General features: G+C 42.6%; 2 protein-coding genes across 3 annotated transcripts in view; one reads left to right on the top strand and one right to left on the bottom strand.

The window, feature by feature from the left end:
- Nucleotides 1–2,523: 2,523 nt before the first annotated feature.
- SPL2 (E3 Ubiquitin ligase family protein) overlaps nucleotides 2,524–27,345 on the bottom strand; it is a 69,782-nt gene continuing 44,960 nt past the window's right edge. Inside the window, exons 3-6 of one of the 2 annotated variants that reach the window (XM_086813183.1) lie at nucleotides 20,800–20,970; nucleotides 20,567–20,691; nucleotides 3,532–3,651; nucleotides 2,524–3,061 (exon numbers count right to left, since the gene is read on the bottom strand). In XM_086813183.1, coding sequence (XP_086669309.1) covers nucleotides 2,785–3,061; nucleotides 3,532–3,651; nucleotides 20,567–20,691; nucleotides 20,800–20,970 — 693 coding nt within the window. In that variant the 3' untranslated portion in view covers nucleotides 2,524–2,784. The remainder of the gene's footprint in view (nucleotides 3,062–3,531; nucleotides 3,652–20,566; nucleotides 20,692–20,799; nucleotides 20,971–27,345) is intronic. The other variant, XM_086813191.1, reaches the window with a different exon arrangement.
- LOC147640585 (uncharacterized) lies at nucleotides 11,842–13,091 on the top strand. The gene is made up of 3 exons (XM_086813204.1): nucleotides 11,842–11,958; nucleotides 12,054–12,369; nucleotides 12,500–13,091. Exons 1-3 carry the CDS (start codon nucleotides 11,870–11,872, stop codon nucleotides 12,923–12,925), a joined length of 831 nt encoding a protein of 276 aa, XP_086669330.1. The 5' UTR covers nucleotides 11,842–11,869; the 3' UTR covers nucleotides 12,926–13,091.

The following is a 27,345-nucleotide window of genomic DNA, read 5'->3' as shown; positions in this document are numbered from 1 at the left end:
CTACCACGTTTGAAGAATATATATATGTACAAAGAAACACAAGATAAATGTAAGTAAAAAAATGAAACACGCTACATATAATGTAAAACCCTTCCAAAAAAACATTCACTTACAGTTTGGCGTATGGAGTGGTATGCCATTAGGCAAACGTAGTTCTGAGTGCATATAGGCATGTTGTTTAAGGACTTCCTTAAAGCTCCTACCTGTGTCAAATAGCTTAAAATCTTCAACTCTGCCTTTTGTAAGCATCGATGAACTCATTCGTTGCATTTTTCCTATTTCTTGTCTCTAACATAACCCAACTGTCAATAGAGATGGTCCACCTTTAATTATCCATATCAAAGCTATTGTATATTGTAATAGCTCTAATAGAGGAGCAAGAGCGCCTAGGACGTGAGGTTGGCATTGAAGCAAACACAAGCGCAAACACAGAAGAAAGAAGAGAGAACCTTCAAAACGCAAGAAGATGGAAGAAGAGAGAACTTCGAAAACGTGCGAAATTCTTAGAGAGAAATCCATTTATTAAATGAGCTGAAAAATTCGAAGAATTTTTAGAGAAAAAAAACTACCTTTAGTAAATGAGCAGACAACACTCTAGTTTTCATGTGCATTAATGAACTATCAATATAAAGCGTGGTCTAAGTATTTTGCAAATGCAATTCACTTTTCTCTATTAATAATATATTCATATAAAGAATATATAAAAAATATATAATTATCAAAAGTTCCATTACGAGGCTCTCTTCCTATTGGTCCAGACCCTTTCTCTCTCTAAAGCAAACAGGTCCGAAGTTGAGTCCAATTCTTCCGTAATAAGTAGTATAGTATCTAACGCTCACTATCTCCAACTCTCTCTATAACTCTCTTTCACTCTAACTCTCTCAATCTCTCTAACTCTCTCTATTTCTCTCGAGCTAACCAACTCCCTCGCTAACTCTCTCTCTCTATAACAATCACTCTCTTTTTTTAACTCTTTCATTCTCTCTTACTCTCTAACTGGCCAAGTCTTTCTCTAACTCTATTTTTCTCGAACTTACCAACTCTCTCTCTCTCTTTCTCCCTCTTTTAACACTTACTCTTTGTCTAACTCACTCTCTTTAACTCTCTCTAACACTCTCTCTCCCTTTCTCTCTGTAATACTCTCCCTCTTGAATTCTCTCTAACTCTCTGTTTCTCTTAAACTGGCCAAGTCTCTCTAACACTCTCTCTCTCTCTCTCCCCCTTTCTCTCTCTCTCTCTACCTCCCTTAAGTCTCTCTATTTAACTCTCTGAATATCTCTCTAACACTCTCTCTCTAGAACTCTTTCTCTCTCTCTCTCTCTCTCCCTAACTCTCTATCTCTCTCTCTTTCTTTAACACTCACTCTCTTTCTTTCTCTTTCGAACCCTCTTGCTCTCTCTAACTCTCTAACCCTCTAATCTATCCCTCAAATAAGATATACATACATACATATATATATATATACACATACATACATACATACATACATACATATATATATATATACATATATATATATATATATATATATATGTACGTACATATACACACACACACACACACACACACACATATATATATATATATATATATATATGTATACATACATACATACATACATACATATATATATATGTATATATATATATAGTATACTATAGTATAGTATAGAGTAGTACTATACCTCTCTCTAGCACTCTCTCTCTCTCTCTAACTCTTTATTTCTCTCTCTAAGTCATTCTCTTTACCTCACTCACTCTCTCCCTCTCTTAACACTCACTCACTCTCTTACTCTCTCAAATTGGCCAACACACTCTCTAATTCTTTGTAACTCTCTCTCTAGCACTCTCTCTCTCTCTCTCTCTCTCTCTCTCTACCTTTCTCTAACTCTCTCTTTCTAAATCCCCTCTCTCTCTCTCTCTCTCTCTCTCTCTCTCTCTCTCTCTCTCTAGTAGTAGTAGTATACTATGGTATAGTATAGTATAGTATAGGGTAGTACTATACCTTTCTCTCTCTAGCACTCTCTCTCTCTCTCTCTAAGTCATTCTCTTTACCCCTCTCTCTCTCTCTCTCTCTCACACACACACTCACTCACTCTCTTACTCTCTCGAATTGGCCAACACTCTCTAACTCTTTGTAACTCTCTCTCTCTCTCTCTCTCTCTCTCTCTCTAATACTCTAACCGTCTAAGACTATGCAAGTTTTGTGAGTGGCTTCACACATCTAAGACTATGCAGGAAAAAATCTATATATATATTACCAACATACTGGGTAACCCCTTGCAACCGAAAACTGCCACAACCCACATCCTTGGAGAAAGAGAAACACTGTTTGAACTTCCATTCTTGATATACTCCAGGGTGAAAAACAAAAGCCCCAATTCGAAATTCTGGTAAACATGCAAGCATGTAGAAGCTTCCAGAAAACGATATCCTTTAAAATCGCTTAACATTGCTTGAAAGCTTCTGTTAATTCTATAATGTACATATTCTTCACTGCAGCCACAGAATGAAAACAAGCATTGTAAAGACACCGCAACTTAGGCATAAAGAAAATAGTTTGGCGAGTTCAACAACAAGCAAAGTTTTATTTCATATTACTATCTGTTCAGGCCGTAAAAGAGTTTCTGATAGAAATGGTTTGCATGGGAAGCCACAAGGACCTGGCAGCAGGTGTGAGTGAAGTGGGAAAATAAGCACTCCCTCTAGTCCCTGATAAGGATTTCTAAAACCTCTATAGGTTCTGAAAGGTTGAGGACAACTAAAGAACTTGGGCAGATGCACTTCAAGCATCATAAATTCGGATTGTACCGTTGACATTCTGCCTGCAAACAGGGCACCTTGCATTACTATCTTGTTCAACTCTTTGAGCACAATGCACACAGCACACAAGATGTCCACAATTGAGAAAGGCTGCCCGTCTACGTCTGAGTAGACAAATCACACACAGTTCCCCATCTGGCACATCCGCAGCATCCTCATCAACTCGCTCTGCAGAAAGCCTGTCTTGCTCCCGTCGCCTCTCTCTCTCCAGCCTCCACTCCTTATATTTACGCCAGTTTCTGTAGTGTCCAAAAGCAGTGATTACCTTTTTTTCCTAGGAGATTCTTTGCATGTACTAACACAAACACAATACGTTTTTACAAGAAGACACCGCTTAGCTTCCAAGCAGACTGGGCATTTTTAGAAGAAAAAAATTAAATCGTTATGATTATAAAACCTTGTATACAAAAGAAAAGGACCTGCCCCGGTCATAGCACAAGCTAGTGATATTGAAAAAATCAATTCGAATTCCCAAGCCTAGAAATAACAGCAGACCACGTGCAAAGATTTTGAACAGAAAAGACAAGCGTAAGCAGTGGCTGCATTGACATAGCATTATGGTTGAACTCAGCCATGCATCCTTCACACAATAACGTGTGCAAAACATAACTTCACCAGAGAAGTGAATGAAAATGTGCAAGCCTTTGTCTGTTTGCTTATGGTCTTGAGGATTTTTTTTTTAAAATGATAGCATTGAAATTTAGCATACCTGAAGAAAGCATAGCTTAACACACCTACTGCACATGTGCTAATTACAATGCCAGTCCACAGAAGAACCTTAGTTTTTGTAGCTAATTCCATCATTAACTGATCCCTTGTTAACTCAGTCCTGCCAACCAAAATCAAATGTTTTGAAAACCTCAATCTCTCTCTCTCTCTCTCTCTCTCTCTCTCTCTCTCTCTCTATATATATATATATATATATATAGATGTATCTAGATATATATCTATATATATATATATATATATATATATATATATATATATATATATATATATCTATATAGATATAGATATATATCTATATACATCTATATATATATATATATATATATATATCTATATAGATATAGATATAGATATATAGATATCTATATATATATCTATATCTATATATAGATATATATATATATATATATAGATATAGATATAGATATATATATAGATGTATAGATATATATATATATAGATATAGATATATATATAGATATATATATATATATCTATATATAGATATATAGATGTATAGATATATATCTATATCGATATAGATATATATATATATATATATTATATATGAGGCAAGGACTGGCAGACTACAGGCACCAAGGGGCGTCTCTAGGGATATCTGCAGCACTATTGGGCTATTGGGGTCAAACGGGGCTGCCCACTCTCTCCCTCAGTATTTGGTTTGTATATTGATGAGATTTCACTCTCTGTGGACAAATTGGGGGGTGCAGGCAGTCGTGCCCATTCTCTTATATGCAGATGACATCGTTCTAATCTCAGCCTTTGCAGAGGGATTGCAGAGACATTTGGATGCCCTACAGAGGTTTTGTGACGAGAGAGACCTTGCTGTCAATCTCTGCAAAACCAAGGTCATGCATGGTCTTCAACACATTACATCCGGTTACATCTAGGCTATCTTTCTCATACAAGGGAGCCCAGGTGGAGGTTATTTCTTTTTATGTGTACCTTAGGATAACTTTTACAGGCCCAATCTTATCCACGAGTCCAGCTTCCGATGCACATTCGACAAGAGGACAAGCAATCCCTGGCCCACCTACAGAGGCAGTGTTTCCAGGCCCATTTCCAGAAATCCTGCACCAAATGTCGACTATTTGATACCTTTCTGTGCCCAGCAGCGCTATCTGGGCCCCCTTCTGGGAACCGGATCTTAATGAGGCAACCTTTAAAGGAATAGAAAGACTCCAGGTGATGATGCTCTCATGTACAACTAGGAGTAAGCCGCCTGTGCCACATGAGATTGTGCTACCTGAGTTTGCAGCCACCCCTTCGGTCATAGATGCTCTCTTTCACACCATTACTTATATTCATTATGTACACACACTTGACGATGAGTGTCTCCCAGATTAGCAATTACATCGAGATAGACATGGCACATCGTGGTACTCCAGGTGGTTGATTGGTTTGATAGACACAGCCTCCAGATGGACCGCCTCCTCCCTTCCAGTACAGCTGGGATTCTCCATTTTTGGATCTCTCAAGGCAGGAGTGTCACAAACCTCTCATGGCAAGAGTGTGGCAAACCCTTCACTTCTCAGGACATGTGGAGCATATTAGACCGGGGCATGTGAATGGATCATATGGAGTCCAAGGGCATGGTGGGATATTTTGGCTTTCGTGTGTGATATCAGGACCTCTGAAGGCTAGGCAATATCCATGGTGCCTGTCCATGATTCCGGCCACATACACATGGACTGCTGAGATGGCAGCCGGAATCCTGGAAGTACAAGAAGGCAGATCGGTGATTCTCCAAGTTTACATGTGTATATGCATAATTGATGCATGCTTGGACATTATTTTTCTGTGTGACATTATTTTTGTTGTGTGGACAATGTCTGGTATTTCTAATTGAAGAAGAGGGGGTAGAAATTGGGAAAGATTTAAGACATTGAAGGATGGTGTAATAAAGACATTGAAGGATGGTGTATGAAGAGAGGGTAGAAATTGGGAAAGAAGAGAGGAGAAGAAGAGAAAAAGAGAAGAAGAGGAAGAGAGAAGAAGAGAAGAGAAGAAGAGAATGAAGGAGTAGAGGTGAAAGAAGTAGCAGAAGATGGAAAAGGAAAGGAGGGAGGCAAGAGAAGAAGAGGGAAGGAAGGTGCTGAGGAGGATATGGAAGAAAAACAAAAATTCGAGGTTTTGAAAGCTAGAAACAAGTTTTTTTATTACTATGCTATGCCATAAATAGCAAACTTCCAATAAACAGCCATTAAAAGTACATAACAATCACTTGACTATAAAAAGGTGAATTGAGGACTAATTTGATCATAACAAGAGCTTGGTGCTTGAGAGGAGATTGCTCGACTGCTCCCAAGGGCTCTCCTCAGTTCATCTAGTTGTGGACATATCAAATTGGTACAAGGCATTCTGGCACACTTTTACATCAGAAAAAGCTAAAATCAAGCTATTTAGGGTTTACATGTATACCAAGGTCAACGGACAGTGTAATGATGTCATACGAATGTATGGACACGTACGGATAGTGGTACATGTATACCAAGGTCATACGAGCATTGTACGGACGTTGTAATGATGTCATACGAATGTATGGACACGTACGGATAGTGGTACATCAAGTATGGGCAGGTGCAAAAACATTGTTTGGTGGTTTCAAAAGTAAAAAGAAGCTGAAAACAGGTTTAAAACAACTTAAAACGGCATAAATTTGTCTAATTCAAGGCTTACAAGCTGATTTGAGCTTCACTGGCCTTACACCTATGAGCATGGTACACATGTTTGGTTCACAAGTGTGAGATTTTATCGAAAGCGGCAGATTGGATTGGTCATACATCTATAGGATGAGAGCCAACATTTGTGAGGAGGATGTGCATCATAGCAAGAGACCAAAGAGTTCAAGGTTAGAGACACTATCCTTGTTGTACCTCGTTTATGTGCAAAGGCCGAGAGCAACATATAGATGCCGGCCTTTCAGGAGACATTATCCCAGCTGCATCCCATGTACAAATCAATAAAGCAATGAAAAAGAGTATTTCTTCGTACTTAGTTTTTGTGCGTGATGATGCGGAACATAGCAATGAGCATGTAGATTCTCTTACTCATGATAGGTTCAATTTTCTAAATGAGTATAGACATAGTTGTCAGGTACGATACCATACGGTTCGTACGATACGATACCGTATGGGAAAATACGGTATGATATTTTTAAAAAAAATCTTATCGTATGGTCTTTAAAAAAAATACTTAATAAACTGTAGTATTTTCAATTTCAAAGAGAAGACAAGTTGTCACATGACACAAACACCAAAATTCCATTAAAACCAAGTTGAAAACATACATAGATGATAGATGTTAGGCTAAAGCCTAAGTCATACAATGTGAGGCGCTCTAGGCGCATGCAGCCATGGCCGGGTGGCCCAGTCCCATAGTAGTAAGTACAAAAAGTGGTGCACAAAAAAGAGAGGCTAGAGGGTTGGGACTAGAATCTAGGTGGAGAACTGATCACTATCAAAATCAGAGCTCTCGCTAAGATCATCTCCATCAGAAGAGTGCCCATCGAAGCGCTCGCAGAAGTCACCCTTGCTAAAGACGTTGCCCTCGTCATCAAACTCGGGCTCTCTAAGCTCCTGTGACATGGCAATCGGAGCATCCTCATTTGCAGGAGCGGAGGAAGAACTATCGGAACCTCGTCGTGTGTAGGTTTGCACTATGCCACTCGAGCCGGGACAAAAGATGCATCCGTCGCGAGTGCCCACTCCCACTTCTCTGCTACTAGGTCGAGTTGTTGCACGCCCACGATGAGTACAAGAAACTCGTCGATCAATCTCCTCGAGCTCTGCATAGAGCTCCGCATACAGTCTCTCCTCCTCCTCATCTACCGCCTTGTGGACACTCTTGAGAGAGTCGCTTGTGAGCTTAAACTCGTCCACATTGACCTACAAGCGATAATGCGCATTGACACATCACACACAGTTATTATCAAATAAAACTCAAAAAGCAAAAAGCTAGAAGTTTACAACTTAAGTTTTAATTTTAATTGGTCATTAGTTGTAAGTTGTAACTTAAAAGTTAAAAGCTATACCTGTCTAGTCGAGTCCATCTTGTGCATGGCACGCAGCATGCGCAAGTTAGTGCGGCAACTAGCCACTCTAACTACCGTGTGCTCAAGCGATTGCGGAGCTTCGTGTGTATGAGAGAGTAGGTGCTCCAATTTCTCTCACATGCACCCGAAGTACAATCTCGAGCCAAGAGTCTCAAAGCCACCTTTTGGAGGCGGCTGAGCGTGTAGCCAAATGTCTCCCACCAAAAAAGGGGGTTTCACAAGATACTCCCTTTTCCTAGTAGGTGGTGATGCAATTGCAGCTCCCCCCCTCTGGTCGTTGTAGCTAATGAGATCTTCCAAGAACTTCCCATGGAACTCCTCTGGCAATGCCTTAGGCAAGAAGTATCGGTGAAGAGGGCGGGTGATTTGTAGGCCACATTTAGCAAGGCGGCAAGACCATGGATAGGTCGCCGCATCCACCTCCATCTCCTATCCACAATGTGCAAAAGATCTTCACGCTTGTCCTCATCGAGGGAAGAACAAGCGCGCAACTCGGCGGTGGCATCTCGCATGAAGTGGACCAAGAGGCCCAAGGTAGCTCCCTCCATGTCAGTCATGTGCAAAACCCTATAGAAGGGGGTTATGGCAATGACAATGCTCCGCACCTCGGCCCAAAAATCCTCATGCAAGCACAATTTTTGCATGTCTTTTGCCTCACTCGTCTCTCTCTCATCCCATTCCATCCACTCTGGGCCGACCACTGTTTGGCGTAGAGGTGTCTTCACATCATATAGCCTCTCCAAGAGAAGCCACATGTATGCGAAGCGTGTGGTGGAAGAAGGCTTCTTCAGCTCAAGGGTGCTATGTGCATGGAACATGGCAAGCACCTTCACCTTTGAGGTGAAAAAGGTGACGATGGAGGAGGCTTGTCGCATGATGGTCCTCATCCACTCCAACTTGCCCATGTCCTCCATGAGCAAGTCTACACAATGAGACGCACATGGCATCCACACTATGGAGGGATAATCCCTCTCCAACAAGTGACCCATTTGTCGGTAATTCGACGCATTGTCGGTGATCACTTGCACCACATTTTCTGAGCCAACCTACATCATACATGCCAATACATTTAAAAAAGTAAGTTAGTAACGTAATCATACTTTCAAGAGAACAAAAAGCAAGGCACACCTCACAATTCTCACCTCAATGATGGCTTGCTTGGCGTGTAAGCAGCCAGGCCTACGCAGGCGGCCAAGCTGGCAGCTGGCCAGGCCTACGTAGGCGGCCCTGCTGGCAGCCACCTAGGCCTACGCTGGCGCAGGCCGGCGCAGCGAATGCAGGCGCCGGCAGAAACGCACCCGGCAGCATCGCAAGTGACGGCAACAAGGCGAAGTCGACGGCGCTAATTCTAGAAAAAAAAATCGCTAAAAGCATTCGCCGATTTGGGTGCTTTTGTTTTTTTTTTCTAGATTAAACTTTTTTTTATAAAAGAGTTTAGAGGCCTCTAAGGTTTAAAGGTGTGTTTTTTTTTTAAGAAAGCAGAATATATATATTTCCATATATATATATATATATATATATTAAAAACACAAAAGCAAAAGCTCAAGTTGCTTTTGGGAAAGGTTATATAAACCCCTTAAGTGGGCTTCTTGCCACACATCTCTCGAGTTTTCAAGCTCTCAAGCTCTCAAGTTCCCTCGCACTTTTTTGTGCAAAGATCGAAATTTCTCTCCACTTGCCCTCTTCAAGATGTCGACCCAAGAATCGGAGTTGGAGCCCCTTGTCGAACGCGAAGGCTTGCCGGCTACGGAAGATACCAATGCCGATCTTTTTGACGATTATGTGTCAAAATCTGATTTTCAAGAGTTCAAAGTAGCTCTCAAAGCTTCTTCTTCGGAACGTCAGGCACAAATCGCCGCCCAGATGCAAGCTTTGCAGAACTCCATCTCTCTCTTGACCACTACCCTATCTACTCTTTCGGGTATGGATACCTTGGCCTTTGCTTTAGGCCCCAATATTACTCCGGAACAGTTCGCAAGCAAAAGCAGCGTACCAAGGAGATCGTGGACACTTGGCTACATAAGTGGCAGGTCCATTTTCAGTTTCATCCATATGATGATGGAAAAAAGATCCAGTTAGCAGCAGGTTTCCTCTCAGGCAAAGCTTTGCTTTGGTGGAAGGAACTCAACCCTAAGCCAACGACTTGGGCACAATTTGAAGACGTCTTCAAGAAGGAATTCCTCAAGAAAGAGGATGATTATGATGTTGTTGCCCGGTTTACCGCTTTGACCATGACCTCGCAGCACCTCACTTATAAGGTCTACCTCCAGAAGTTTAGGGACTTGCAGATGAAAGCTACAAAGATGGATCCCACTACTCTTTTGGGGTTCTTTGTAGCTGGTTTACCAGACTCATACCGTTTACAGGTTAAAAATAATAAATGTAAAACATTGGACGAAGCCATTCATTCAGCTCGTATCTATGACGATACAATGGTCTCTTCCAAGTCTAAACCCGTTACCGAGCAGGGGAACAAGCATAAAAGAAAGTTCTCCGCACCTATGGCTAACACGATTGAAGGAAAGTCTTAGGACCAACCTTCGAAGAATTCAAGTTCGACTCCGACGAAGAAGAAACGACTCCTTAAGGCTTTAAAGCTCAAGGAGGACGAAGAAAAAGGACACATGCGTAATGAGTGCCCGAAGCAAAAGGATGCAAAGACCAACGCAGGACCCAAGCCAAAGACAGCTAACCAGTTGTCTTTGACAGGTACGTCAGTTACTGTACTTTCTCGCCCTAGTACATGTTCTGATTGGCTGTTCAACTCTAAAGTTTTTGGCTTGCATGATCTTCTCCAAGTTTATGGAGAAGTGAATGGCCATAGAATCCACATTCTTCTAGACCCTGGTACATAGTTGCAAAAAAACGCGTTTCAAACTTTAGGCTACTCGTTTGAAACGTGCAAACGTTTCAAACGTTTGAAACGCGTTTTTTTGCTGGGCCAGTTTTTTTTTATGATAGAAAACGTACGATGCAGTATCTCCTGGCATTTCAGTTTTGAAAGTGACGCTTGAAAGAGACGTTTCCAGCCTTTGAAGTCTTCCAGGTTTGCTTGCACCCCTACCTACGCACCAGTCCTTCTCCCCCGGCCCCTACGCACCGTAGGTAACAGGTTTGTACTAACCCTAAATCCTGATTTTTTCTGATTTTGGACCAAATTTCAGATTTGAAATTTGGGCATTTTTTGCCAGGTTGCCTACATTGGTGCATGCACACCTTGCCTACGCACCAAGCCTACTCCTCCGGCCCCTACGCACCCTGCTTCTCAGGTTTTTAATAACCCTAAATGCTGATTTTTTCTGATTTTGGACCAAATTTCAGATTTGAAATTTGGGCATTTCTTGCCAGGTTGCCCAAATTTCTTCATTCATTCATCATGCCTCGGGCTAAGGATGCCATGTGGAACCACGTAACTCCTGTGAGCAGATATGGGGGTTCAGGCACAGAAAGGTGGAAATGCAATTTTTGTGCCAAAGTGTCAGGTGGGTCTATTATTAGGGTAAAGGCCCATTTTACAGGAGTAAGAGGGGAAGGCATTGGCCCTTGCAGTCAAGTACCAAGAGAGGTTGTAGCGTCTCTTCAGCAATGGAAGAGAGAACATGAAGCAGCAAAGGGAATTCAGCCTATTGATGATGATGTACAGGATACAGATTCTGTAGGTGATGTGTCCAAAAGAGCTAGGACAGAGGATGATTTGCAGAGTCAAGCAGGTGGGTCTAGCTCCATTCCTGTAGCCCACAGATCTTCATTGCCCACCGTGCCTTCTCTAAAGAGGGCAGGCATTAAAGCAGGCATACAAAAGCAAGCTGTCAAGGAGGCCACACGTGAATTGACAAAGTTGTTTATACAATGCGCTTTGTCATTTCACGTCGTGCGTACTCCTCGTTGGAAGAAGGCCATTAAAGCTATCAGCCGCATTGGGTATGAGTGGGAGGGTCCATCTTATGAGTCCCTTCGCAAAACCCACTTAAGGAAGGAGAAGAAGGCAGTGGAGCTTGAGATGGAGCCTTTGAAGGCAACCTGGCAGAAATATGGATGCACATTGCTTTGTGATGGCTGGACAGACATGAGAAAGAGAAATGTATATAACATTTTGGTGTCCTGTTGTAAGGGCACAATGTTTTTGCGTGCCATTGATGCCTCGGTTCCAGGTACAGTTGTTACTGGAGCATTCATATGGAGACATTTGCGTGAGGCAGTGCTAGAGATTCAGCCTATATATAGTGTGCTTCGCATTACGGACATGGAGGGCAGCACCCTTGGACTCTTATATGAGTTCATGGACCGCATTGGAGAGGCCCTAGATCGATGCACTATACTATCAGCTGAGAGGTATGTATCATTGTATGTCATTGTTGTTCTTTTAGTTGCCAGTGGCCACATTATACATTGATATTAATTCCATGCTTCCAAGTGTCGTTGAACAGGATCCAGGACATCAGGGAGGTGTGGAACCGTAGATGGGATTGGTTTCATAGGCCAATCCATGCGGTTGCCCATATACTACACCCACTATGGCGGAATGAGGAGCAGTTCAACAATGAGGAGCTAGAAGAGGGATGGCAGTCTTACATCCAGACCTGGACTGGAGGTGATGTTCAGCTCCTCAGGAAGTTAGAGGATGAGCTCCTAGTATTTCGGAATGGGAGTCATGCCTTTGGGAGAGCCACTGCAGTTTTGAGAGAGACTCAGCTTCAGCCAGTCTCTTGGTGGGAGAAATATGGCATCGGTACTCCAGTTCTGGTAAGTGCCCACTGACAAGTTACAACTTACATGTAATAAGTTTGCACTTTGAAGTAACAACTTAGTACTTACAACTTATATAAGTTGTTTCTTCTTATTATTTATAAAGTTTTCTGTTATCTTTTGACAGAAACGCCTTGCATTACGAGTCCTCTCACAGGATTGCAGCTCTGGTCCATGTGAGAGAAACTGGAGCACATGGGCCCTCTTCCATACAAAGAAGAGGAACAAATTGTCCACTGCTCAATTAGAACGGTTGGTGTATTGTCATTGCAACCTCCGTTTAATTGAGCAGCAAGGCAATCCCATTGAGCCGCGCCAAGTGAATGTCGACAAGATCGACATAGAGAAAGTGAAGGACGTACCAGAGATCCCTGCTGAGGAGCGCGACATCTATGCCATGCTATACGAGGAGATGATGGCACCAGCTACTATGACACGATCACGGGCACCGACATCAGCAGATCATGCATCTACGAGTGCTGAGGCTGAGGCTGAGGCTTCATCTTCTTACGACACAGACTCACATTCCTCAGAGGAGGATGATGCTGAGTAGTTACTAGTTACTACTAGTGACTCTTGACTCTTGACACTTGAGTCTAGAGTTGAGAGTCCAGACTCCAGACATTGGAGACCATTTGTTTTTTCAGAGTTTTTGTATTTGGTCTTTCGGTACAGACATCTGTATTTCAGATTTCAGATTTATCATTTGACACTATTCACTAGTGCTTAGTATGTTGCTTAGTATGTTGTAAGTTGTAACTTGTAACTTCAAACTGGTTATGCTATTAATAATTATATGGGTTTTTGCCATCTATGATCTAATTCCTGATTCCTGAAGACTGCCATGTATCATGTATGATGTATCATGATTCATGTTACATGTATGATCATTGTATGATGTAAATTGTAATCATGTATGATGTATTAAGAATCAGGATTCAGTATGAAATTTGAATCATGGATTCATCATTCATGATGTATCATGATTCATGTATATGAAAGTTGAATGTAGATTTTAGCATTAAACTGTACCAAACATAAATTTATGGACACCCCCCTAAAAAAAACCTGGAAAAAACACCTGAAAAAAAATTTGAAAAAAACTTTTAAAAAACTTTTGGAAATTTGTTTGAAACGTTTTTGAAACGTTTCAAACACGTTTCAAAAACGCGTTTCAAAAAACGTGTGGCAACTATGCCCTGGTAGCTCACACAATTTTGTTAACTACAAACTTGTGCAGAAATTGAGTCTTGATACGACACCCAGCGATCATACCTATGAGGTACGCCTACCTGCGGGAAGGCAAGTATGGGATCAAAAGGTGGAGATGCTACCAATGCGGATTCAAGACTACAAAGATACTCTGGAATGCTATGTTATGCACATGCACGTAGAAAATGTAGACTTGTTATTAGGGATTGAGTGGTTTAAGACTCTTCAAGTCCAGATAGATTGGTCTAGTCATATTTTTTCTTTTCAGCATGGGAACACCCAACCAGTATAGTATCTTAGGTGATTGTATACATCCCTCTTAAGGACCTCTTGTAAATACAGTTGATTTTGGAAATATAATGGATTCTTCTTTGTATACCGCTTTCCATTGTGTATTGATTCCACTTTCTTCATTTCTCATCCCTTCCATGGATGTCAATGAATTAAGTCTATATGAAAGCAAAGAATTACAGAAGATACTTGATTCGTTTCAAGATGTATTTCCTAAGGAACTGCCATCGGGTTTACCACCTGAAAGGGCGGTAGATCATCGTATTGACTTAATTCCTGGTGCTCATCCTGTCAGTATTCCACCTTATAGGATGAGACAAGCTGAGGAAGATGAGTTGGCTAAACAACTCGAAGATTATCTGAGGATGGGCCAGATCCGTCCAAGTAAATCACCTTGGGGTACACCGGTGTTGCTTAGGAGAAAGAAGGACAACACCTGGAGAATGTGTATAGATTACAAGAGATTGAACAAGCTGACAATTAAGAACAGTTATCCTCTCCCTAGATCAGATGACCTGATTGACCGGTTAGCAAGAGCGAAATATTTCACGAAGATAGATTTACGTACTGGCTATCACCAAATACGTATTCATGAAAGGCATGTCGAAAGAACCACCTTTCGGACTAGGTATAGCCATTACGAGTTTCTCGTATTACCTTTTGGGTTAACCAATGCTCCAACCACTTTCCAGCAAATGATGAACGATCTTTTTCGTGAACATTTGGAAAAATTTGTAGTGGTGTTCCTGGATGATATTTTGATATATAGTCGTACTCTTGAGGATCATGTTAGACACCTCACGATTGTCTTATCTATTTTAAGACAGAATCGACTATATGCTAAATTAAGTAAATGTGAGTTTTTTATGACAGACATCATTTACTTGGGACACAAGATCACTAGATATGGATTGAGCATTGACTATGACCGAGTTCAGGCGGTTCTGGACTGGCCTATACCAAGAACAGTGAAACAACTTCGTTCTTTTCTCGGTTTTGTTGTTTTTCGTCGGAAATCTGTGCGGGAGTACTCTCAGCTCACACAACCGATGACCGACTTGTTGAAAGGTCGTGGACGTAAGTCAAATCAGCCTATCACTTGGAATAACGATTTGGATATGGCCTTCAGACTTTTGAAAGATAAAGTCAAGGAAGCACCTATCTTAGCATTACCCGATCCTAGTCGGCCTTATGTTCTTGAAACTAATGCAAGTGACTATGCCATCGGGGCTGCTCTATTTCAAGATGGTAGACCGGTTGCTTTTGAAAGTAAAAAGCTAGACGACACTCAATCTCGTTGGCCAACCCTTGAGAAAGAGCTTTATACTGTGATTCATGCTCTCAAGGTTTGGAGACATTCTTTATATGGCTCCAAGTTTGTGGTATTGACTGATCATCAGTCAATCAAGTATGAGTGTGATGCGGATGATTTGAGAGGAAGGAAAGCTCGTTGGGCTGAGTTAATGCAAGATTTTGATTTTGAGATTCGTTATCGAAAAGGGTCCATGAATAGTGTTGCTGATGCGCTTAGTCGAATTAGAGAGGTGAATACTTTGTCGTTCACCGAGATTTCTACTGACTTATTTCAGTCATTGAGAGGGCTTTGCAGGACTTATAGTTATTTTGGTCCATTTTGGCAGAAGATCCAGGACGGAAGCTCATTGATTGACCAAGACTCAATGACTGAACAGCCTACCATTCAGGCTGCAGGAGGCCAGTGGATGATTCGGAATGGTTTACTACTCCGTAATGACAAAACTTATGTACCACAAATCCCGGACATTAGGTCCAAGATTCTTAAGGAGTGTCACGACGCCCCTTCTACTGGACACCCTGGGCTACACAGGACATTATCGTTAGCGAAACACACTTTTTATTGGCCAGAGATGAAAGGGTATGTAGAAGATTATGTTCTCAAGTGTCAAGTTTGTCAAGCAAATAAAGCTGAACGCTTTAGACAGGCTGGGTTGTTGCATCCTTTGCAAATCCCAGGTAATAATGGGAAAGTATTTCCATGGATTTTATTACCGGATTGCCAAGAACACATCAAGGCCACGATTCTATTTGGGTTGTGGTAGATCGCTTGACAAAAATGGCTAGATTTTTACCGACCCGGAAGACTATTACAACTACGCAATTAGCACGGCAGTTTATCGAGCAATTGTTTAGACTGTACGGGTTACCCCAGGACATAGTCAGTGATAGGGACTCTTTTACGAGTGATTTTTGGAAACTTGTTTTTGAGAAGTTGGAAACAACTTTGAATTTGAGTTTCTCAGATCATCCTCAATCTGATGGCCAAACTGAAAGAGTGAATCAAATTTTGGAGGATATGCTTCGGGCATATGTATCCAAAAGACAGAGTTCATGGAAGGATTATCTTCCTATGTTAAAATTTGCATATAACAGTACTAAGCATACGAGTACAGGTTTTAGTCCTTTCATGCTTATGTATGGTTTTCAACCTAGATCACCTGTTACAGTAGGATTCTCAGGACTTTAGCATGATGCAGCACGTAATTTTTTGCAAGATATACAAGAAATGTTACAAGTTGCGAAGGAATCTATTAGAAGTGCTCAAGACGACCGAGACAGATTTTATTCTAATACACATCGTTCACCCAGAGAGTTCTATGAAGGAACGATGATGTATTTGCGAGTTCCGAAAGATTCCGAGACTTTACGGACAGGTCGATCTCCGAAATTATCCCCTAGATACTGTGGACCATTTCGTATTACACGACGGATTCGGTTCAGTTGCATATGAATTGGATTTGCCTTCTCATGTGAAAGTTCATCCTGTATTTCATGTCAGTAAACTTAAGGAAGTACTGGGTGGAGCAGACCAATTAGTTACTCCTCAAGAAATCATAGATGTCGAGGACATGACATTTGTTCCACACAAACCTGAAAAGATTCTTGGATTTCGTGAAAGAAGATTGCGTAATACGCTTATCACGGAATACAAGATCAAGTGGATGGATCGTGTTGAGGAGGACGCTACATGGGAGACATTGACTACTCTTCACAGAGATTACCCTGGCTTTTTAGTGAGCTCAGGAGTGAGCTCTTAGAGGAAGGGGAGTATGTCATGTGCACAGTGTGTATCTACCATGTGCTACACGCACACAAGACTAGCTTCGAGGTTTGGGGAAGCTTGGAGCTAGGCAGGCTGATTGGTGAGCTGACTTAGGGATAGACTAACGGGCGGGCACCCAAGTATGGACGGGCGGGCGCCCAAGTGTGGACGCCCGATGACCGGCCAAGAGCCTATAAAAGGGTGGACAAGGTTAGTCATTAGTCATATAGAGTCTCGCGAGATTTGTGAGAGCTCTATGGTGTGGAGCCTGGATCTAGTACAGACGTGCACCTGCTTCATGCAGCCGAGGCCGGCAGCAATCTCGAGGCCCGCGGCGAGGGTAGCTTCATGGCGGTATGGGACGTCGCGAGGTAGAGATTGGTCGGTACGTCAACCTAATTAGCTCAGCTCGTGGCTCGGTGGGGACAGCCAAGACTGTGGGCTTGCCCACGGCTGTCATGGTTGGGAGGTGAGTCAGGCCAGCACCCCCTTCTTGTTTGTTTGGTTTGTTTGCAGGTTTCGAGTCTCGAACCTGGAGCGTTCTACGAGGAGATCCGTTGGGGATTTGATAACATTGATGCTAATTAATACAAGATTTAGACAGAGGAGAGAGAAGAGAGAGATTAGGTGTCAGGGTTTTCTTGTATTACTATGGTACAAAAAGGCAACTTGATGCTTGTACATGATGTAGGGCTATGGTCAGCCCCATAGGGGTGACCTAGGCCCCTTCCACATATGTCTTGATGTGGGCTAGATTCAACTAATGAGCTGATCTTGCTGAAAACGATGAGATGTACATACATACATACATACATACATACATACATACATACATATATATATATATATATATATATATATATATATATATATATATATATATATATATAAGACCAGGTCGGCCAGCACAAACTGCTGTCGCCCAGTATTTGGACCTGAATTTTGGCATAAAATGTTATAAAATTCAGCACTGACATCTGATGTTGGATCCAATTGGTTGGCCTTCAATTGTATGCTGCCAACTGATGCTAGGGCCCCAGAACTGGCTACTGACTGCTGCCCATGGGCCTGTAAGGTTGCCAATTGATACCCTACACCCTCAATGCTAATGATGGTGATGCTAATGCTGCCGATAATGATGATGATAATGATGATGATGCTGATGAAGATGCTTCTGATGTCGATACTGATGGTTCTACTAATGATGCTGATGGTAATGTTGATGTTGACTCTAATGCTACTGCTCTAATCAGAGATTAAGCCAATTCGTGCTCAGGATTAGCCATGGCACGGGCGTGCACATATGACAAGTAGGCTACATATGAGAGGTTGCGGACTTCATCAGTGCCCATATCTAGATTATGGTATTCCGGTTGGCCTAAGGACGTAATGTCTATGCCTAGAATGACCGCCTGATACAAGCTAAATGAAAGGAAGATTGTCCAACACATTCTTATGCATGGCATACTTGCATGCCTAGAACTATGTTTTCGCGTGAATATTTTACTACTTGAAAGATCTGTGTGTCGAGTTTACAAGCAGGCAGGCCCTCTTGTGAATCATGTGCGAGAATCCGTATTCTAACCTTGCTTGTGGGCTGTAGACGGATGGTAAGTGTTGACTCTAAACTCTTTATTTATACTTTGTTAGAGAATTTCCCCACTTTTCTATTTTTTTGCAGGTCGACACTTCATTAAAGTACACCCTAACTACTTATGAGTTTGGGCATCCACACTCCCCTAAAGTGTAAAGTGAGCTTGGGCACGTATTGACTGGCAGCCATCCAGGCTCTCACAAAATAGGCACCCTTTTTATTAAAAGCGTGTGGGCAGCTTAACGGACACCCTCTCTACTGATGGGAGAGGTGTGGCCTCTACTGAGGTGGCCCAATGGCCACCTTCTCTTAGTATGGAAAGACTCTCTCTCTCTCTCTCTCTCTCTCTCTCTCTCTCTATGCAAATTGGCGCATTTTTCATGAGGAAGAAGGCAATTTTCAGCATAAGCAGTCTATACACATGGTTTCTTGCTTCTCCAGCCCTTGGGTGTCCTTTACAACTCCTATCTCTTGGATATGTACCTGCTAAAAATGCTTTTGAGCATTTATGTCGCCATTAATTTGACCTAAACCTCATTTCTACTTACAAGTTTCAGTAAATTTACTGGTAATAAGAGCTTCTCAAGTTCTTTTGACCTACTCTACATCCATGTGCTTGACCATTAAGGTCTCCTATGACTTGGCCTAGCACACACATGCTTGTGTATGGATGCCAGTGGAGCATAGCTGCTTGTGGCAAGTCACTACGGATTGGGGAGTGAGGTTCTTCGCAACAAAAGCTTTGGAATCAACTGTCTTCGACAAATCATGTTTGCAAAGTGTTTTCATTGCATGATTGTCATTGGAAATCTTGCATATGATGCCCATGAATCTTGTATCTTGAAGAATTTTTGGTAATACAATCATTTTTACAAGGGGAGTCAATCTTTCCCAGCCCTACTGCAGTGTCGTTTAAATTTCAGCATTGCTATCTTGTTTGGTTTTGTGCCATTTCATCTTGTTTGATAGGATTAATAATTAAAGTGTGTCAAGATTGTGCTCAACCCCGTTCCGGGCAATTACAAGAAGCATCGCTTATGTGATTACATGTGAAAGGGTAATATTTGTGGGTGAGGGTCGTAGGCCAAAGACCCAATGATGTGTAGCACGAGGGATAGTAAGCAGACATAGGGGACGTGTGAGTATGGTGTGTGGCCGGTAAGGTTCACGCCCCGGGTCACTAGTATGCTAAGGTTTCATCTTTTTGAGAGGTCTCTTCATATTCTTCTCCTTGCTCACATTTTTGGGATGCAGACTGTTTTGGCTAGGGGTAGGGTTCCACATGAAGGGAACCTAACAAGCACCTGGCCACCTCGGGGGTCAAGATGGCTGCCTGGGAAATCAAGACGAGGCATCTCGGACGTCCGCTCACAAGGAGAAAGAGAGACAAGCCACTGAGATCACAAGCCAACATATGACAACACCTATGACAATTTCAGAGGCACATGAGCGAAGGCTTTATAGGTACATTCTTCCCTTCAAGAGGTGCAGCTAGGGTATGGAGGAAGCATGTTCAGTCCTTACACACACACGCAGCTAGTTTCCAGACAAAGCAAGCTACCGCTCTCAATATTGTACCAGATCCAGAGACTCTGGTGCACGAGCAACGGATCTTTGTTTTCAATAAATGTGGTTTTCGCTCTCTTGTACATTCCTTTGTTCTTTCTTGTTCCAAATAGGATAATTGTGATGAAAACTCTCCTCAAGATGAGGTAAATAATGATTACCATTAAAGATAACTTCTTCTTATAGATGGGTCATTTGGCACATGGTCACAAACTCCTTTGTACTAACATTGGAAGTTAGGTGTATCTACGTTGAGGACAACCAATTATCTCAGCCTGGCCAGAACACCATGGGCTGAGGGCATGAAGCATGGAAAACAATGCAGGGAGTGTTTACATAACAGTATGCGTGGACATGTAGTGATCAAAACAAACTTTTTCAACAGAATTAAACCGTTGTCTTCATTCAAGAGTAGCTTGTTTACACCAAGAAGTTCTGAAAAAGATGCATACAAGAAGAAAGGCAACTGCTTAGACGACTTGATAACAGGTTGGCCATCTGTAGCCCTATCCAAAATTCCAACAGCTGTGATCTCCTTTCCGGGGGATAGTATCTTTTCCTCATCCAAAAGGCCAACCTGCAGTAAAAAAAGCAGAAAATGGAAGTTGGAACTCAAAACTATTCAGGCTCAGCACCAGCTAAAGATTTGACTTCAATGTAATGGTTCAACAAATAATTCGCTTACGGGGTAGCCTCTTCCAAATATTGCTTGCAGAAAGGTGTATGGGGATGCTTGTACAGGGTGTAGCTGGTGATAAACAGTAGCCAACGGCAATGCATGTTTCGACTCCTCCATGTCAATATGAGCAAAGGCACTGCTGTGAAACCCATTGCCCTCTACTAACACAAATGGAACCTGTGATTCAAATAGCATGTCAGGTCCAATTATTTCAATTCTGGTTCCATTGCTAAGTTGCTTACAACATCACAAAACCATTGGTTACATCATAATAACAAGTAGTTGCAGGCAAAGTTGATGATTAGAATTGAAGCAAAGGATTAACAAGAAAAAGAACGTCAGGAAAAAATGATTATTAACTAGTCCACACTATCATCAATTATTTCTAGTATCCCTAACTAAGATCGCCAGATTAAAAAACTCCATCAATACAAAATGAGACTCAAAAATATTGCAGGTTACAAATCCTAAACTTATAAAAAGAACCGATGTCCATCTATTCTCCACATGCCATTCATTAAACAATGGGCTGGACCTAGATTCTAGAATTGACCGTAAATCAATACAAATCAAAAGTATAGAAGAGCCCCACAGGTGTGAACTCCAAGTGCAAAAGTTCCAAATCGTGGACTTTCTGACACAGCATAAACTGCATGCTATGTGGCCCCAATAGAAACCATAAAGCGCTACCGACAACCCTCCTACTCTGTTCTGGTTTCACAGGAAGCTGCCTATCCTCTGTACTAGTAGCACAATGACAAACAAGATCAGCAAAATGGAAGTCCGCACAGGAAGCTGCAGGACACTCTTGACAAAATGAAGACATACATTGCAAGCCTCACAGACAAATCCAATACAATGGCCCCCCTAGCATGTGAGAGCATCACAACCATGAACGAAATTTTGATATTACAGGAATATATTTTGAGCATGGCATTGCCGGACTCAGGGTGGAGCTGGCCGCTTGAACGAGGACCTGCACAGATAGAATGATGATGAGGGAGGCCATCAAATTGGCAATTGGAACAATTTAAGGAGGAGAATGCGAGACTTTGCCAAGAAATACAGGCTAACAAGACTGGGATTAAGGAGGAAAGCACAAGGCATTGTAAAGACATTCAAGCAACTAAAACCTCCTAGTGTGACAGGCCCCTTATCCTCAAATTCAAAGATGCAATCATGCCTTGCTTTCTTGCAGAAAACCAAGATCTACCTTGGTGACGACCTCACAACATTCCAGGTAAAGCAGAGGAGAGCTGCAATGGTGCAAGTGCTTCAGGCAAACAAGGCAGGGAAATGGGCAGTATATAGAGATGCTCGTGTGATTATTGTAGAGCACCACCCCATATAGGGGCACAAGGTCAACTGCATTGCACAAGGCTGACAGGAACCATAATAGAACACTGTGATTAGACACTAGAGGATTGGCAGAGACATAGACAGAATGGGATGTTATCTTTTACACAGAGATGCACCAAATCCCCAATAGAGCACAAACCAAGATGTTACGATGTGCATGGGAGTCTCTGCCTATAGGGGCCAGACTCCTACTTCTGGGGGAGTACAAAGCTCAAGAGGAGTGGCAATCTTATTCCCGCCTGACTTACCTACAGTGCTTACAGTCGTTAGACAGGATGAGGCGGCCAGATTCATGTGGATCCACATAGCACTACCAAGAGCTAGAGTTGTACACATTGCAGTTTGTTACTTTCCGCCCGAGACATCTACTTTTGCACATGACTTACTGCAGGATGGCCAGGTGGATCCTCTATTGCCACAACTGTTATGTGCATGCACATGGACATGCTATTCCCTGATGTGCAGTAGATAAAGACTAGATTCAGGAGCTTCAACAGCTGTTAAAAGGCATGGAAGGTATACAAGTGGACCAAGTTCTTTGTTGGCCAGAAACAATGAAGCGCTCCTCCATGAACTCCCCAACAACCTTGTTAAGCAAACACAAGTTTGCATTAACAAAGACTAGATCATTCGCCTTTGCTATGCCAAGGCGATTCCTCTTCTTTGACGCTATGTGACCAAATGAGCTCCACAAGCACTCACAAGGAGAGGAACTAGCCCCATGGCAAAGAATGTGAATGGCCAACCACTACAACTCCGGGGTGTCAGCTCCATAATCCTCCCACCATAAAGCTGATCCAACTACACATCTATTTGTCAAGGTATCTGCAGATGAAAATAGGCCCATTTTGTTCCCATAGAAGCCCAACTAAGTTTTGATAGTTCTCCTCTTGCACCAACCTCTGGAGAGTCTTCTCCCACCCTCTGGCCACCTCTCCATCGGTCTCCTGTCCCTTGCCCTGAAACTCTTGATCCAATACAATCATCTCCTCATCTGGCAATATCTCTATGCCTTATCTTTGACCAATAGCTTTGTTCTTGATGGTACTTTTTCATGGCCTGTCATATGTGTTAGTTAAAATAAATGTATACTTACCTCCTGCAAAAACTAGACAGAAGCTGGTCAACAAACAAGTATGCATCATTCGCGTCTACTAGGTATTCTAGGTACTGGCCAAGTAGTCTGGAGCCCAATGGACTATCACATGCCATAAATCCAAGCATTGTCCATACTTCAAAAACAGTACACAAAGTCAAAGAAATTCAAACATACATCAGTATGCAATGCACAGTAATGATCCTCCTGTTCATAGATTGTCCTGTCTGGTTTTATCAAAAACAGGTGCTGAGCTATTTGTCTCCCCAAGGAAACCGCTCAGACGATCCTCAAGGCCATCTCGTCACTAGGACCCGCCCGAGAGTTCATCAATAGTCATCTGGGCCATCTGCTCGCATTGACCCCCCGACTATGAAATCCAATACATTCATTTGGGCTATCTGGTCGCAATGACTGCCCAACTGTTCATCAATAGTCATCTGGGCTATCTAGTCACAATGACCGTCTGACTATGGAGTCCAAGATATCTGGCACAAAGGCCTGTCCAATGGGTCCAAAGTTGTTTCTCATACCGGTTCGTACAGTACGAGTTCATATGATAGCGTACGGCTTTGTATGGTACGAAATGACCATTGGCCAGCGCAATTTTCGAGTTTTTTCTTTCGTTTCTGCCCATTTTTTCCGCCATTTTGGGACCATTTTTGCACCCATTTTTTGATCATTTTGTGATTGCTTTTTTGCCTTGTTGTGGGCCTTGGCTATAGCTCTCTTCTCCTTTTAAGTGCCCTGCTTCCCTCACATTCAACCTTGAGCAAGCACCCGTGAAGCTCCATTCTCCATAGCTTGAGCCTTGAGCTTTGTTTCTTGAAGATGACAGAGGATACCCCATACAGGTACTCTGATTTGTCTCATAGGCCGAGTTCGGTCTTTTGGAAGACGTTAATAAAATCTTTCTTTCTTTCTTTCTTTCTCTCTCTCTCTCTCTCAACTCTCAAGCCACTCTCCCCCCTCTCAGGCCTCTAGACTCTCTCAACTCTCAAGCCACTCTCCCCCCTCTCAGGCTCAGACAGCTCCAGAGGGGGGGCGACAGACACAGATTACTACATTTTTTCAGAGATCCATACCCCTCCCAGCCCCTACACGGCAGGGAATTACTCTCCAGAGAGCAGAGACACTTAGAGCCCGCAGGAGACAGAGGACACCTGGCTTTCGGACACCACGCCTATACCAGAGAGAGATGACAGAGATTAGAGCTCAGTTTCACAGAGAGGGTGCGGAGCGACTGGCTCGCTTCAGAGCACACCCAGGCATGTTCTTCAGGGAGCTGTGGACACCCCCTTCACTGATGTATACCATTTTATACCCCCAGTATGGTACAGGATGGAGCTAGCTAGGTTGCATATCATGATTGTATACTCCATGCATATAGCTTTGCATTCTCCTAGTAATAGAGCTCCATCCCCTGCACACCCAGATTCAGCCCTTTTTTATTCAGTACTTTTTCATTTTGTTGGGATGACAGAGGATACCCCATACAGGTACTCCGATTTGTCTCATAGGCCGAGTTCGGTCTTTTGGAAGACGTTAATAAAATCTTTCTTTCTTTCTTTCTCTCTCTCTCTCTATTACAATGATGAGGGAGGAGAATGAAGCCTTCAATGTGCATGCTATCCATGTAGAGAAAGCCAATGCAAAGTCCATGTCATATAGGTGGACTTGCAAGTATTGTGGCAAAAAATACACAAGCGGAGTTCCTAGGCTTCTCCAACATCTTGAAAAGGTGAGGGGGGCAAGTTACGCCATGCAAGGAAGTCCCCCTAGCAATATCTGATGAGATCTTCAACAATGTAACGGGTGGATTGAGTGCTCTCCGCCGTGATAGTGGTAGAAGCTAAAGGGCAAATCATGAGGTCATCTCCTCCCCTTGTGATACATTCTCCCTCACAACCTCCGCTGGTGCCGCCTCAAAGAGGCAAAGTTTTGAGTCTCCCATGAGGCAAGCCACTCTTGCCCAAGCCACCGGGGGGGGCTTCTCTATCACATCTCTAAGAACCGTAGTGGTTGCGTACTTTAGGTACAGTGCGGTACGGTACGGTACAATACGGTATGCGTACGAGTACGTAAAGTACGCATCGGGATAAGTACTTTAAGTACGTTCACTTTTTTAAAATAATGTGTGTGTGATATATATATATATATATATATATATATTATAAACCATTTATAATTTAGCCACACTAGTGACTCGTCTATCAATGCTCTCAAGCTCTATGTGAAGCTGTTTGTATATATATATATATATATTATAAACCATTTATAATTTAGCCACACTAGTGACTCGTCTATCAATGCTCTCAAGCTCTATGTGAAGCTGTTTGTATATCTCCTCCCGCTTATCACGTACTATGTCGCTCTCCTTGGCATGCTGCTGTTACGATGCTCGAGCTTCTCAGCATCAACCTACATACCATGTATTTGCTAGTGACTAGTCACTTTAAACTTTTTTTAAAGTACAAGTAATATGTGGCTCTCCTCGGCATGTTGTTGTTTGGGATGCTCGGGCTCCTCACAACATCAACCTACATACCATGTATTCACTAGCAGTTATTAGTGACTAGTCACTTTAAACTTTTTGTAATTATGGGTATGGAAAACATGGTACCGGTATGGTAAATATTGAAAGTACTGAACGGATGAGTACGAGTACGGAATGCAACTATGCCGAGAACGGAAACGATTAGCGGATATAGAGATTGCACGCACCATTATTGAGTGCAATCTCTCATTCCATGTGCTCAAGGTAGATCAATGGAAGACAATGGTGAAAGCCACTGCGAATGTGGGCCCATGTGAAGAATTCAATCCGGTGCGAGTGGCATAGTCCAAGTATGGGTGTAGCATCCTCTCCGATGGATGGAGTGACCGGAAGAAAAGAGGCATCATCAACATACTTGTCTCTTGCTCTCTTGGCACATACTTTGTGCGGAGCGTGGATTCCGGAAAGGCGAGGAGGAAAACATCAGACGCATTCATATATCGCCATATTAAGCAAGCCATCATGGAGGTAAGTTTCAAATTGTGCAAGTCTTTAAATTTTAAAGTTTAGCATATGTCATATGTAACTATGTCATGACTCAAGCATTGCAACCATTCATGTGCATTGTGACATGTAGATCGAGCTGGAGAACGAGGTGCAAGTCATCACTGACAACGCTTCGAATTGCCGTCGGATGGGAAAATTACTCAAGGACTATCCCTCCATAGTGTGGACGCCTTGTGCCTCCCATTGGATTGACTTGCTCATGGAGGATATGGGCAAGTTAGTGTGGATGAAGGAAGTAATGGCCGAAGCTACCTCAGTTGTCACCTTCTTCACTACAAAGGTGAAAGTGCTTTCCATGTTCCGTGAACATAGCAAGCTGGAGTTGAAGAAGCCTTCATCCACACGCTTCGCCTACATGTGGCTCCTCTTGGAGCGCCTCTACGATGTGAAATCCCCCCTTCGCCAAATAGTGGTATCAACAATGTGGAATGAGTGGGATGAGCGAGAATCGGCGGAGGCCAAAGCCATGCAATGGCTTTGCCTAAAGGAGGAGTTTGGTCCGCACTATTGTCATTGCCATCACGTCCTTCTATAGGGTATTGCAGATGACCGACATAGAGGAAGCCACCATGGGCCTTCTCGTTCACTTCATGAGAGAGGCCATAGGTTGCGCACTTCTCCTTCCATCAACGAGGAGAAGCGCAATGGTATGTTGCCCATTGTTGAGAAGAGATGGAAGTGGATGCAAAGACCTATCCATGGTCTTGTCGCATTATTGCATCCGGCTTACAAATCACCCGCCCTCTTCACCAACATGGAGTTACTTGAAGACCAAGATGCTTTCATGCCCAAAGCATTGCCAAAGGATCGCCATGGGAAGTTCCTTGAGGAGCTTATTAGCTACAATGACCAAAGGAGGGGGAGCCGCGTTTGCATCTACTACCTATTGGAAGAGGGAATCCCTTGTGAAGCCCCTCTTCTGGTGGGAGACATTTGGGTATACGCTCTCAAGCCTCCAAAAGGTGGCTTCGAGAATCCTAGCTCAGGATAGCCCTTCAAGTGCATGTGAGAGGAACTAGAGTTCCTACTTACT

This window comes from Cibotium barometz, chromosome 2 (genome assembly GCF_041138505.1).
Source record: "Cibotium barometz isolate CiBa-2024 chromosome 2, ASM4113850v1, whole genome shotgun sequence".
Classification (NCBI taxonomy): domain Eukaryota; kingdom Viridiplantae; phylum Streptophyta; class Polypodiopsida; order Cyatheales; family Cibotiaceae; genus Cibotium; species Cibotium barometz.
This window is presented reverse-complemented; position numbering and strand designations above follow the sequence as displayed.